Source organism: Strix aluco, chromosome 5, assembly GCF_031877795.1.
Source record: "Strix aluco isolate bStrAlu1 chromosome 5, bStrAlu1.hap1, whole genome shotgun sequence".
In the NCBI taxonomy this organism is placed as follows: Eukaryota; Metazoa; Chordata; class Aves; order Strigiformes; family Strigidae; genus Strix; species Strix aluco.
In genome coordinates, this window is record NC_133935.1 from 17,085,127 (window position 1) to 17,099,874 (window position 14,748).

General features: G+C 49.4%; 1 protein-coding gene across 10 annotated transcripts in view; it reads left to right on the forward strand.

Moving 5' to 3' along the window:
• The window catches only part of LOC141924171 (sodium- and chloride-dependent GABA transporter 2), a 45,966-nt gene that overhangs the window by 26,771 nt on the left and 4,447 nt on the right, over window positions 1-14,748 (forward strand). For 9 of the 10 annotated variants that reach the window (XR_012623472.1, XM_074826177.1, XM_074826176.1 and 6 more), the window contains 4 exons: window positions 908-1,042; window positions 10,911-11,014; window positions 13,849-13,973; window positions 14,589-14,701. Coding sequence is in view for 9 of the 10 variants with exons in the window: in XM_074826177.1 (XP_074682278.1) it covers window positions 908-1,042; window positions 10,911-11,014; window positions 13,849-13,973; window positions 14,589-14,701 (477 nt within the window). In the remaining variant the exon portion in view is untranslated. The remainder of the gene's footprint in view (window positions 1-907; window positions 1,043-10,910; window positions 11,015-13,848; window positions 13,974-14,588; window positions 14,702-14,748) is intronic. The other variant, XM_074826178.1, reaches the window with a different exon arrangement.

A 14,748-nucleotide genomic window follows, 5' to 3' on the forward strand; every position in this document is an offset into this window, starting at 1 on the left:
GTTGTGGCATGCTACAGCAATTAGCATGAACAGTCCTGAAAGTACCTTGGTAATCCCCAAATTGAGTGCTATATTTACCAGATGTGGAGTCCCTGAAAGGATTAGCTGATACTGGCCTGCAGCATTCCCCCAGGGGACATGGCTCCTTTGTAAAGGAAGGGATTTCAACCCTACCTGAGTACATCTGCATTGCTCATGGGACTAGGGGCATAAAAAGCAAGAGGACACAGGTCCTGTTCGGGTCTGCATCCTTGGTGGCAAGTCTGAGACATTCTGCCCTGCTCTGCCTGAAGTGCCTATGTTGGGTATTTGAACAGGGGTCAATCTGAGGCAGCAGCTGTGAGCCACTGCAGCGGGGAGTGGTGGGCACAAGCCAGTCACCAGTGCCAGCCCTGAGTGGGGGATGCCCAGTGTTGTTCCTGGTGGTCCTTCGGTAACAATCACGTGTATCGCTTATCTGCACACCCCTTCACCCTTGCCACTAGATGCTGTGGAAAAGAGACTTTCTATGTGTGAGTCAGACCTCTATTTGGGCTAGGGATGTGCAGATGGATAGTGGGGTCAGCTCCTTCTCTGATGCACATAGGTATTACACTGCTGGCTTCAGTAGAGCTACTCTGACTCCAACCTGGCGACAGCCTGGTTAAGGGTCTGGATTGCTTTTAGGACTAGGAAAGTTTTCTCTGTCTCCAGATGCACCATGGCATGTCACAGTTTTCCTGGGCACATTTTAAAAGGCATTTCTTTCTGCTGCAGGTGACAGCAAGGTGCTTGGCAAGGCAGCCTGACCCATCCCCTGCTGTTGCCCATCTTCCCCAGCCCAGGGGTCGGTGCTGTGCTGCCAGCCGACGCCGTGTGCTCTGGCCCGTGCTGCTCACTCACACTTTTCCCTTTGTCCTCCTTCCAGGTGGTGTATTTCACGGCCACGTTCCCATACCTCATGCTGGTGGTTCTGCTGATCAGAGGAGTCTCCCTGCCAGGGGCATCCCAGGGAATCCTGTTTTACCTTTATCCAGACCTCAGTCGCCTTGGGGACCCCCAGGTAAGGTGGAGGGGGAACCAAATGGCTGAGCTGTGCTTGCATGGATACCTGTGGCTGTCCTGTCTCCATACTTTTCCCACTTTCTTCCAATTTCTTCTTTGTCTCCTCTTTTCCCCCCTCTGTGGGCATAAGGCAGGGCTGTAATATTTGTGCATACTCTTGATGTCCCTGTGCTCTCTTGCCCTCGGTCTTCACCTGTGTTGTTACCTGTATTTTCTAGACTGAGTTGAGTCTGAGTTGCTCAGGGGTATGGGAGTGGGATTTAACCCTTCATCACAAGTGGTGTCATCTGTCCTCCCTCTTTCTCGGGGAGACTCCTCTGCTGTGGAGGCAGCCGGTGCACTGTGCTGGCAGCTTGCAGGGACGAGCCCTGCTCCTGGCGTGCTTGCTCCAGCTTCCCTGGGAAGCATGACGGGTGTACGGATGGCGGGAGCCGTGGCATGCTGCAGCAGTCCCCAGGACACAGCCGCCCTTTTTGCCTCCCCATCTGCAGTGAAAAAATTCCTGCCTGTCTGACGGGAGGGTCAGCGCCCGACTGCTGCTTTTAATCTCTTTGGGACAAGTTCTTCCACGTTAAATCCTGGCTCCAGCTGAGCTGCTGTACCAGCCTTTGTGTGAAGGTGTTTCCAAAGGAGATTAAAGGGTGCCTGCCTGGAAAATAGGCCAGCAAAACCCTTTGTAACCCCATTAACTCTTTCTGGTCTAGCCCCAGAGCTGCCTTGGTTATTAATTTGCGAATGGGGGCATAAGTACTGGGGGAGGAACAGCTCCGGCTGATCCTGCCCTCTGCGATGGAGGAGAGGGGATCCCTGTTCCCTCTGGGTGGGGTGGCAGTGTGTCAGGGGCTGCAGGGCACCCCCGGGTCCTGCCTGTGCCACTGATGCAGTGTGGCTCTATGCAAGTCAATTTGACTTATGGTTTCCGATCTGAGGAGCTAAACACGAGTGTCTGGTTTCCAGCTCCAGGCAGTCTGTTTTTTATCATGGGAAGGACTCGGAGTTCCTGTTCAGCTTTCTGGAAGCCGCTCTCTGGTCAAGGCTGTGCCTGAGCAGGGGGTGAAAAGCCTTGTTTTACAGTGCCGGCTGCTTTCTTGCTCTCTGGGTTTTGCTGTGGGCAGGAGGTGGGTAGGACAGCTGCTACCTCTGTGTGAAGGTGCAGCAAGGCTTGGAAGGGAGTGAGGACAAATCTGTGTCTGCAGTGTTTGTGACTCCATTTGTGCTGACGAAGTGCAAGAGACTTCTGAAATGAAATAACGTTTTCGAATGCTGTTCATTCACTTCTGAAAAGTCCTGTTATTACTGTGGCTGTTTTGCCCAGGGGACTGAATTAAAGCACTTCAGGTGTGGCATGGTTTTGCTGGTACTAGCTGTGTCCTCATTAGGTCTGTCCTGGCAAACTTTTCCAATTACAGCCTGAGCTTTAGAAGCACAGCTTCCTTCCAGCCTGGAAAATGCCTATGTGCTGGTGTCAGGGCAGAATAACCCTTCAGAGCAAGAGGATGGCTTATCCTTGCTCCTCCCTCCCTGACTCCATCATTCCCCAATGAATGCTTCACTTCTGTGGGAGAAAAGCAGTAGTCGGGAGCAGTGGTTGCCTTCTTCCAGCAAGCTTTAGCCGTTCTACTGAACCCTGTAGCAGGGCTTGAGGTTTCTCTTTGTTTTCCTGTTAGAGAGGGAAGGAAAGGGTTAGTGCCCCAAGCCCCACACGGCTGCTGCTGTGCCCCCTCTCTGTGCAGGGACACCATGAGTCCTGCCAGCCCATGGGGGCCAAGTCAATTATAATTGATTTGTGCTCAGAGGACAGCAAACTGTAATTGTTTACCCACAATCCTGCACTGCCTGGAAAAATGGAAGATTCTTTAGTGCCTGGGAAGGGACTCTGGAAATAGAAGAAAAATTCAGGAATACCCTCTCCAGTCTGAGCCTAAGGCATCTCAAGGGGAGGTTTAAACAAAGGGCAAACAATATACAAGGAGACAAAATCAAAACTCCTTTAAAGTATATGAAAATCTAGGTGAAAAGAGGGGATGAATTATTTAGCAGATTCTACCAGGGGAGCAGCAGCAGCTGAGATGTGATTAAGTGTCAGAATATCAGACTGGTGTGTGGAAATCATTCTTTTCACCTGCCAAATGACCTTGGACAGAACTGGAAAATCCTGCCTACAAGAGCTCAGGCTAGCTGATTGATGGTGGTCCCTTCTGGCCATGAAGGCTACAGTGCCCTAAATCTTCCTGCACCTTCATTTTATAAACCTATGAAATTCTTATAATTAAAATGGTAAATAAAATGCATTTGATAGGTAGATCAGACTATACATAGAAACTGCCAAACAGAAGTTTTGAATACTGAAGTCCAGTTCTGCTCAAATGCAAGCAGATAATAGCAAAACTGCCAAAGAGATCATCTGTTTTGAACTGCATGCCCCCAAATGAACAAATCCAAAAAAGCAACCCCATGGTTTGTTTTTTATTTGTATAATATCTAGTATTATGATGTTAGCATACCAGCCGTTGCTAGGGCCAAATCTTTTTCCCCCTCCTTGATCACAATTTCTGTGTTCCAGAAGTTTCCTACTTATTTCATAGTATGGGTGGTGTTTTAACTGAAAGGGTGTCTTGGGGTTGTTCATCATTTCCACTTTTGATCCCTCCACCCTTTGCAATTATCTTTGTGGCAATTTTATCAATTGTTTATTTCCATAGATAACACTGGGAATTTATGGATGTGATTAAGGAGAGGGATGCACAGTGTGATCCACTAGCAGGAAGCTGAAACAAGAGGAATTCAGAGTAGAAATAAGGTTTAAGTGTGGGAAACTTCTCATTAGAAGAACTTTTCTCAGGCACTGGCAGGCTCTCTGTCTCTTGATGTTTTAATAGACAGATTTAAAGAGAAGAATGATGGGTTTGATGCAGAAAGTGCCAGCTGTGTGTTTGGGTTTGCTTTAAAAGGAAGAAATGTAATGGTCTCCTTTCACTCTGGTATCAAGTCTGAAGTGATTTTAGCTAAATTTCATTAGATTTAATGAGTGAGAATGGAGAAGGAGTTAAATTCAGCAGCCTCTGAGCATATCCCTCTCTGGAAAAACAGCAAATGTTTCTCAAAACCTCCCACTCTTGTCTTCCTCTTGAAATTTTCAGAAAACCCACCACCTTGCTGTATGTCCTTATACTTTATCCACTCTTTATATAAAGAAAAAAACTTTCTGTGACGAGCTGCTTTCCATCTGGCCCAGACATGCTGAAGGGCCCAGGGGGGACTGTGCCCCTGGTTCTGGGGGCAGGGAAGTGCTGGCAGTGCCGAGGACCATCAGAGGACCTGCAGTTCTGTGGACACCCTGTAAGCAGTCCCCACTGCCACACTGGACACTGCACAGCACCATGCCGGGACACCCTGACTTGCTCTGTGCAGCTAAATTCAGAGCATCACCTTCATCCAAGCTCTGCTTCTCCTTGTGTCTCCCTCTCTCATCTGTGCTACTTTTCCAGTAACCTTCCTTGCACCCCCCTCATTTTCTTTCACCCATTTCCCTGGCGGTTGCTTTTTGGAGCAGTTCACCCCTGCAAAGTCTCCACTGGCTCCTGCTTTCTGATGGATGCAGCAGGATGGGGAGGCAAGAGATGAAGATGCCCCCTGCTCTTTGGGGGGCTGTCCACTGTGCCTGTGGCTGGAGAGAGAGGCTGCTGGGGTCCAGCTCACAGTTTGCAAGCAGCTCTTGCTGCAGAGGCTGCACTGAGGATAATCCCCTCGGACCACCACAGGTTGGACTGGAGGTTCGTGCATCTTGCAGGGCTGTGACCTGCTGGGTTAACCATGGGCCCCCAAAGCCATGCTGGGGAAGGGGTCAGAGCCCCCAGAACCTCTCCAAATTCAGGCCCCTCCTGCTGCTGCTCCATGGCCAGCGAAAGCTGCTGCTTCCCAGCAAGAGGGGAGGGTGACTGCGGGCCTGTTAAATATTATTTGTTCCCCTTATTTATTTTTTTCACAGCAAGCCTTTAACTTGACCCTGTGCACTCGGTTTGTGCTGTTGCCGGCCCCCCGCTTCCCCTTTCTGAAGGCAAATGTGTTTGTTATCGTGCCGGAGGGTGACCCGCTGCGCCTGTGCGTGGACACGTGTGCTGGAGGGGCTGCCGCTGGCACTGTACGCTCGCTCCCACCATGTGCCCTCACTCCCTGGCCCAGGACCCTGTGCCCCCTGGCCCCAGCAGAGGGTCTGGGAGCCTAAGCACCACTGCTCACCCTTCCTGGGGTTTAGAGGGCAGGTACGGGGCAGCAGGGAGGGAGACCTTGAGGCTCCCGCAGCGTGCTGGAGGGGCTTGGGGCTGGCGTCCTCTCCTACGCCTTGCTGGAGCAATGCATCCACGTGGGATGAACCACAGCTGTATTTACCTTGTGGGTCTTCCTCCTCCTCCTTCTCCTCCTCCTCCTCCTCCTCCCACGCCTCTTGTCAGTCCTACCGGTATGGGACCCAGGTGGTTGGCTGGCTGCAGCCACGCAGCCCTGCTGAGTCTGATCTCAGCGCTGACATAGCAGGAAGGAATAAAGCCATCTTTCTGTCCACCCACAAGCAGCAAGGCAGGGTGGACCATAAAGCCCAGCTTCCCAAGCAGCAAGGGGCATCCCTTGGAGCATCCCTTGCCCTTCTGCACCACTCTGGGTCAGGCAGCTATGCTCCTCAGGATGAACCAGAAACCTGTTTGTTTTCTTGCACTGTTTAAAGAAACCCCAGCAGTGGGTGGGCCCTCCTGGGTGTAAAACATCCCTGTGGGTCCCGAGGTGTGGGGGTTGCATGAGTTTGGTGGTCTCTGGCAGGGCATTGCGGGGCCTTAAGTGCTGGCACAGGGAGATTAACCAGGGAACAAAGCCCCAGTCCTCCACTCCCAAGGAGACCAAGGATGTATTTTCCAAGCAGCTGGGGCTTGGGGCTGGGAATATGATGCTTGGCTACATGTAGGGAGGGCAGAAGGACTGGGAACGTGATGCTTGGCTGAGCGTAGGGTGGGCAGAAGGACCAGGAATGCTTTACAGAAATGGCAGTGACTCCAAGAGGAGGCCCTGCCTCCTCTCTCCTGGTGTAAATGAGGATGAGGGAAAGTGTTGGCCTGGGCTGTGCAGCACGGTGGTGGACTCTTTGCAGAAGGGCCCCAGGGCTGCACAGCCCTGCACCACTGCAGTGCTGCGGGACATGGACTGGGTCTTTGGGCTGAGGCCTGTGGGCCAGTCCTGAATGAAGGGAGAAAGGCAATAATCTGGAAATGGTGCCCTGGGTGTCTTGAGGTGAAATCTCAGGAATCAAGATCTCCCTTTTTAAGGCTGGGCTGAAGAGATGTGTTTGCATGGTGCAGTGGGTGGCTGATGGGTAACACCAGCGCCACAGGCTGACTCCTGAGCTGTGATGCTGGGAGCAAAAGAAATGCTGGTTGAACTGCAGCTCAAGACTTGGGTGGTTTTTCCTCTCTGCTCTGCATTACACCAAGCGTGACCCTCCACGCAGCATGTACCCATGCCATGCTGTATCATCTCTGCTTCATGATGGGCACAGTTTGGCACTTCTCAGTGTGACACCTGTATTTGATGTATGACATGCACTGGGTTTCAATAACATTTTGCTTGAAAATGGTGTTTACTGTTATTTGTAAGTAAGTGCTTTGTGATCTTCCTAAGGAAGGATCTGCTTCAGAACAGGGGGCTATTAAATTCCAGTACATGTAATAAAGCAAATATTGCTGAAAAAATTAAGGGCCAAAAGAGTATGTCCTCTTATAGGCCATAACCATCTTGGATAACTGCAGCTCAGGTGCGAATGCTTTGGCTAAAAACAGAGAGTAGGAGGTTATTACAAACTGGAGTGAACAACATGTTCAAGGAAATTGAATTATGAATTAAATAAAGTGGATGGCTTAGAAAACTGCAGACAACAATCAAATCAAAATACCCGTGCTGCCTATGTGCCAACAAAATCTGAACGAGATAAACTTTACCAGTCTCTTTGGAAGCAGCAGCTAGAGAACAGCAGCATGCTTTTATCTGCCGGGGAAAGAGAGCTCTACCTGACCCCAGCAAGCCCTTTTAGTCAAAGTGGAAATATTAAAATAATGAGAGGCTGTTGATCAGCAGCACAGGAGGGAAAGGAGGGTCTTGGAAGGACTGAAAAAAAACATTTCTCTGAGTCACTGCAGGGAGAGGAATGAGCACAGGCAGCAGGTTGGGGAGGGAAGATTTGGGTTGCTGTTTTCTAAGCGAGTGATCTGTGTAGCCCCTGTGAGCCCATGGGGCTGGGAGGACCATGGTGACTCTCGTGAGAGGCTTGAGGAGGAAGCTGGACCACAGACGGGCTAAGGTCCCTTCCGACCCCAGTGGTTCTGCAGTTCTGGGACTCGCTGTCACTGCTTGGCTCTGTCAGGAGCACCCACACCATCAGTCTTGTTGCAGTCCATTGATCCCCAAACAATTTGGGAACTGCCAGGGGACTGTGAAGGGCACAAATGTGGCTTGGTCTTTGGCCCAAGAGCTGCAGTAACTTTATAAAATGAGAAATAAAGTGTGTGCTGCCTGAGCTGGTGCTCACAGTCATGCTAACTAAGTAGGATCATAAGCTCTGCAAGCCAAGCTTAGCTTTATTTACAGTTTCAGGCACGGGCTGCCTTGCTTCAAATGGGAGCATATGCTAAGGCAGGTCCTTTATTTCCTAAAGAATACAGCCCTTTGGGGCTGGGTTCCCACACAGCCCAGTGTGCACCCCATGGGTGTTGTGTTGGGCAGAGCAGGCAGTGGAGCAAGGAGCCCATAGACCCCGCGCTGGTCTCTGCTACACAGTCAAGGGTATCATTGGGTTTTAGAAATGAGCCACTTCATAAGCCACAGAGCTAATGAAGCTTGGTGTCTTGATATTTGTCTTCTATCATGGCTGGTAAAGCACCAGTTCTTTTCCTGCCCTTGGGATATTTCTCATGCCTCTTGCTTGTGTGATTTATCTGATATTTAACACTGGTTGACTCTTCCTCCCTGTAGCTTTCCACGCAGTGGGGATGCTGAGTTCCTGTCTTTTTCCTGTTCCCTGGGTGATGTGAAATTCATAGATAGTTGATATCCTTGAGGTTTCTACCAACTGTTAAATGTGGTTGAAACTGGTCAACTGGGTCCAATGTTATGGCAAGCACGGGGGTTGACAGTTAGATGGTAAAAGACTTGTTATCTTGACAAATTGAACTACAAGGGCTCCGAAACCCATGAGAGGGTGTGATTTGAGCTCAACTTTGATGAAAAACCAAAGCTCTAGCAATGAACAGCAAAATAAAAAATGAATTTAACAAAACATTTCACCCTGATCTGTGCAAAGATGCAAATTATTGATGCAAAGGTTTCAGCTGGTCCAGCTCACCTCAGTGCCTTACTGTGTCTAAAAACTAGCTGATTAGTGAAGGCTGTGCCCTTACTGCCCACAAGCAGAGTGATGTTTTAGGAATCAATTATAGAAAGGGCTTTGATTTTTCTTTTCTAATCTTTTTGAAATGCAAAAATAAATGAATACCCTGCTCTCTAAACCCACGTCCCCATGTAGCTCCTCCAAAAAGAGTAAAATGCACTGAGGCCAGTTACTTTTTCAATGTCCCAGTGCCTTGAATTAGCTGTCCCAGTCCCACCTCATCATCTGTCCCTTCCCATTCTACAAATCAGAGATTTGATCTGACTCCCTGTGAAATTGTGAACAGGGTTTCCATGGACCAAAGAGGAGGTGGTGGGGCTGAACATTAGCTGAGTTTCTTGCAGGACAGTCAGGGAGAGCAGTTTCACCAAATCCAGCCCCAGCAGCACTTTTGCCTCCCCGCGGACTGCACTGCTGGGTCTTGCAGCAGTGGGCAGGGAGAGGATTCATTCTGTGCAGCTGTCCATGGAGCTAAAGCCAGAATTTCCTCCAGAAAATTACAGCTAATGGGATTGTAACATCCCTTTGTAAGGCTCATCAGCCTAGGAAGGAGAAGAGGTAAATATGAAACAAAACCTTTTACCACATGGTTGCTTTTTGGCCAGTGTAGAAGAGGAGAGGCAGCACCATGCATTGGTGAGAGCCCTGAGCAATGGGGGTGGATGGGCAGGTCCTCCCCAGCTGACCGTTGCCTCAGGACATGAGGTCTTGGCTGACAGGTACAAGTGTGATTCAGAGTCATTAGAACTGCTCTGATGCTTTCCATTGACTTCTGTTCTTCCCAGAGGGAATCCTGGGGCAAGGCTGGTGTTTGAGGGCTCACCAGCACTGCTACCCTGCGGAAGAAGAGTATAGCCAAATGCAGACTTTCCTCATTTAAGTTGTCCCAGTAATACTTTTCTCCCGCTTTTCTTTCGTGACAGTTCCTCTTTTGTCTCTAGAATGTGGCTACCCTTCAGCATGGGTTAAATGATTGTCTTATCTCTATTTTATAAACCCCTTAGGAAGAAAGTTCTTAGAAAACAGAGGGTTTAATTAATAATCTTTGTCATTGCTTCATTCCTCACTGTTGGTTCCTGCTTTTGCTGTTCTCTGCAGAAGGCAGTGGCAGTGCTTGCATTGGTGACTGCACACAGCTTGGCTTTCAGATCAAATTTGGCATTGACAAATGTCAGCCTTGGAGCACTGGGACATGTTATTGACAGTGAGAGCAAAGTGGAGTTCAAAGAGGCCTCGTGAGACTAACAGCGTTCTTGTATTTTCTTTTAGGAGCTGTCTTTTGTAAACAACTCCATTCCTAGTACTCCTCTCCTCCCCAGTTCATTTTCTCTTTTTGGAGCCTTTAAATTAGGTCTTGGAGAGAAGGGCCACCACCAGAAGCTATATGTACCTGTGTGTCCTGGTTTCAGCTGGGATAGAGTTAATTTTATTCCTAGCAGCTGGTACAGTGCTGTTTTTTGGACTTAGTATGAGAATAATGTTGATAACACACTGATGTTTCAGTTATTGCTAAGTAGCACTTAGGATAAGTTAAGGATTTTTCAGTTTCTCCATGCTCTACCAGCGAGCAGGTGCACAAGAAGCTGGGAAGGAGCGTGGCCAGGACAGCTGACCTGAACTAGCCAAAGGGGTATTCTATACCATAGAACATCATTCTTAGTATGTAAACTTGGGGGAGTGGGCCGAGAGGGATGTATTGCTGCTTGGGCATCAGTCAGCAGGTGGTGAGCAATTGCATTGTGCATCACTTGTCTTTTCTTGGGTTTTATTTCTCTCTGTTATATTCCTTTTCATTATTATTATAATATTACTGTTGTTATATTTTATTTTAATTATTAAACTGTTCTTTTTCTCAACCCATGAGTTTTACTCTGTGGGTTTTTTTTGTTTGTTTGTTTTGGTTTTTTTTTGTTCTTCCCCCCATCCCGCTGTGAGGGAGGGGAGTGAGTGGCTGTATGGTGCTTAGTTGCTGGCTGGGCTTAAATCACCACACGGTGCCACCCGGTGGGAGACCAGGCTTGCCCGAATCAAGTCACCCTCCTCTGCTAGCAGAGGGCTCCTTTAGCTCTTGTGGAGTGTTCATTCAGTCTCTTGCTGCTGGAAGGCTCTGGGAGTCACAGGGTTCTGCAGATTTGTCCAAGGAAGAAAGATATGATGATGAAGAGCCATACGTGCTGTGGGTTTGCAAGGCTCCCAGTTCATTCCTTCCCTTTGGCACTCTTAGCACCCCCTGGGTGCCTCACTGAGCACTGTAATTCTTGGCACTGTATAACCTGCCCCTGGAAAAGGATTATCTAAGTCCTGGGTATTGCCGACTTCCCAATAACTGGCCTTTCTGCTGGTTATGGCAGCCCCTGAGGCTCTGCCTCTCCGCGTCCATGCAGCGTCTGAGCTCTGTGCTGGCTTTGTCTTCTCACCTATGTTTGCATCTCCCTTGCAGGTCTGGATGGACGCAGGCACTCAAATCTTCTTTTCGTATGCAATTTGTCTGGGATGCCTGACAGCTCTGGGCAGCTATAACAAATACCATAACAACTGCTACAGGTAACTGGAGCACGGCTCTGCTGCCTAGAGCCTTCCCCTCCCTGAACATCAGTGTATATAGACTGGTGAACTGCTGGAGGCTACTGGCCTTCTGAAGTGTCATGTTTTCTGTTTCTACTCAAGGCATAAGAAAACTCTTTCCAGGTGTTGTCTCCCCAAATCCAGCTCTCTGTGCCTTCTACCCAAGGGAACTTTCTGTCCACGTCATGGGTGACAAATCCCCTCTTCCACACCAGCTGACACCCAGCAAAGCCCGATCCTCTTCATCAGTTTTGCGATCCCAGCCCACACGACACTCTCCTCTATTACATGGGTACATGAGTAGCCATAGGGGAAGCAGAGCTGTGAGATCTAACGGCTCTAGACTGGGGTCTTTTCACCTTGTGATTTGTCTTCCTAGGTTCATTTGGACCTAGTGCCTTGCACAGTTGTCAGTGCTCTGGGTTCCTACGTGCTATCTATGGCCTACATATACACCTGCAGTTATGACTTCTGTTTCTTGAGTACTCTTCCTGTGCTGGACTGCCTTTGAACAGAGATGGGCCACGTTGCCAAACAGAATCAGGCTGTTAAGTTGAAGTGATTAGGAGAAAAGAAATTCATTTTGCTGTAGATGTATCCAGCATCTGGTGCTGCATCCCCAGGGATAAAAGGCTAGTTTGAATGGGAGAGGCCACCTCTAGGTAAAACTACCCACCTCTCTTCCCACCCTTTCTCTGCTGACTGTGTTGCTTCTGGCACTGGGTTCTTGACCCACCTTTTAAATTCGAAATTGTGGCTGTTGCCATGGAAGGTCCAGACAGACCACTGGCTACACAGTCCTTGCTTGGCATCTTTCTCTCTCTTCACCTTAAAAGTTCACTCCTGCTGTAGGGATGCCTCTCCAACAGCAGCTGGGGTGGGACTCCTCTTCCTTTTCATGTCCCTTCTCCCAGATGCAGTTTTGAGAGAAAAACCTCTGGGAAAAGAAGAGATAATGGATTTGGCTTTGGCCTGCTGCATGTCCTTGGGCACTAGCCCTCTGCATCTCCAGCTTGGATGTGTAATACAGAGATGATGACAGGGGCCCCTTAGCAGCAAGTTGTAAAGCGCTTCTGTAGCTGCAGCTGGGAGATGTTATAGAAAGGGGAGAGACATCTGCTTGCACAAAACCTCTTTATGTTATTTGGCTTTGCTAGGGAAATTGTTCTTAGTTTTGGTGTCAGGCATCTGAACAGCCTGTTCCCAGTCATGGACCCGGTTTTAATGAGTTGGTTCTGTGCTCTGCAGCCTTGGTGTGTGTAGGAAGACAGGACCAGGCTTTAACAGGGCAGAAGAACACCAGCATGGTGCCCCACTCAGTTATCCCAGGCCAGGTGTAACCTTTGGTGACCTGGAAGAGGATGTGGGCAGGTGGGACCATTGTTCCTATGGCACCAAATGGAACAGAGCATTTCTTGTTTTCTGGGACAGCAAGGGATATCATCAGGGCTCTCTTGCTCCCTTTCAGGTGAAAATTTTGAGACACCTCTTTGCTCTGGCCATTCCCTGCAGGTTACGCTCCACCATGACATCCCTTTCCACCTGCCAGGTGACTGGAGAGCACCTCCTAGCCCATGCCTTTCCAAGGAGGGTTTTACCTGTCATGTGTACATCTAGGGGAAAGAGGGAGAAACACTGGGAAGGGAGAGGAACTATTTGAAATAAATGGAAATTTGTATAAAATTACTGATAATATAATTTGAGTTGAGAGCAGGCGGTTTATAGCAAATGGAAAACCGAGGTTCTGACCTGGGCTTCCCACTGAGTTAGCTGAGCTTGGCAGAGTGTTACCCTCCTTATCAGCTGGTAGATTCATGGGGACTCACCCTGCAGGCCTCTTTCAGTCTCTTCTGCCTTAGAAACCAGGTGCAAAACAGAGAAATGGTGTTGGGTGCTGTACAGTCCTTGATATGCAAAGAGATGTATTTTGGAAGGAATATCTGAATTTGTATGGCGTAGGGGCTCTGTGTGAACTGTATTTTCTCTCTAGAAATAGTTGCAGACTCTGTGCAGGGAGGAGCATGAAGCCCCCAGAATGCTAGATACCTAAAGTCTGATACAGAAAATCATGCTGGATTTGCAGAGTAGCATTTAATAAAGTCAAAGTGGGTCATGAAATGCCAGAAGGGGTGCATTCAGTTTGGTTCAGAATATCTTGGAAAGATGCTGCAAATGTTACTGTTGTCTCCAGCATTGCAGTCACAAAAGGACTAAGGAGACTGGAGTGTGAAAAGGAATTAGATAAGAGATGTTTAGTTTAAAGAGTAGATGGATGAGAATGAGATGAAGCAGAGACAAAAGGGAATAAATCAGAGAAAATAAATTGGATGGCTCTGTTCATCTTTTTCTCATAGTGTAAGGACCGGGAGATATCTAGTAGTGCTGAGAACCAAGAAGATTGTAACTGGTCTGAGAAATATATTAAGGAAAAAGACCATGCCCCCTTCTTAGACAAAAATAATCTCTGGTACTTTCTGCTACAGGAGGAACCAGGGGAGAGAGAGTTAAAAAGAAAAAATCAGGCATTTAGATGTGTAGCAACATTGTCTCATGAGTGAGGAGCTTAGGTGAGGAATGCATCTTTATGCTGTCAGTGAAGAAGGCTTTCCCTGGGGGAGGTCCTGATGTGTTTCCCACCCTGGGGCATCCTGCATGTCCTGGTGCTGAGCTGAGCTGTGGAGGTGCTGGGAGAGAGGGCCTGCTGTGGGCACAGTGACTGGGGTGGGAGAGCGGGTACTGCGCTGGGGGACTGCCATGGGGTGTGGGTCATACCTGGACCCCCACCTGGCTGATGCTGTGTCCCCTTCTCCTAGGGACTGCGTGGCCCTCTGCTTCCTCAACAGTGGCACCAGCTTTGTGGCTGGTTTTGCCATCTTCTCCATCCTCGGCTTCATGGCAGGGGAGCAGGGCGTGCCCATCGCCGAGGTGGCTGAGTCAGGTGAGCGGGGCTGAGGTGGGATGGGGTTATGGGGGTGCTGCTGTTTGTCCCCCCTCAGCAAGGGGTGCATGCCCACAGGATACCCATCCTGGGACAAACAATATTGCAGCTACAGGTTCCCATCCTCGTGGGCAGCTCTGCTTTCTGCCTCCAAAAACCAGGGAGAAAAAAATGCATGCTCATGAAATATTAAGATGCAATGTCCACGTCCTGAGGTTGATACAAGCTGCCTGTAAGGGTTAGGGTTAGACAGCTGCTGTCTCTCGGGGCGGGGGGGGTAGGGGTGGGGGGTGTATGTGAAGTGCCTGCATGGCATATACCCAGACTTGTGTTTTGCCCTGCTGGGCTTAGAGGCTTTCCCTGACTCCCAGCCCTCGTGACAGCAATGCAGCTGGAGCTTGCTGTGTCACCTTTCCCTCCTTTCTGCCTGGGCTCCTCCACCCATCGAGGAGCCTGGGTTTCATCCTGGGTTTCATGCACGGTGCTGTTATAACTGGAGAGGCTGCATGGCTGCAGGCTGTGTCTTGGCCAGGTGGCTGCCTCAGGTGGGTCTGCACCAGCTGTGCTGTGCTGCTGCTATGCTGCTGCCCGCTCTGAAAGCCCTTCTCCCCGCAGGGCCTGGCCTGGCATTCATCGCCTACCCTCGGGCTGTGGTCATGCTGCCCTTCTCACCGCTCTGGGCATGCTTCTTCTTCCTGATGGTTGTTTTGCTGGGACTGGACAGTCAGGTAAAGGCGCAGGTGCAGGATGATCTTCTGCCAGACAAAAGTCACCA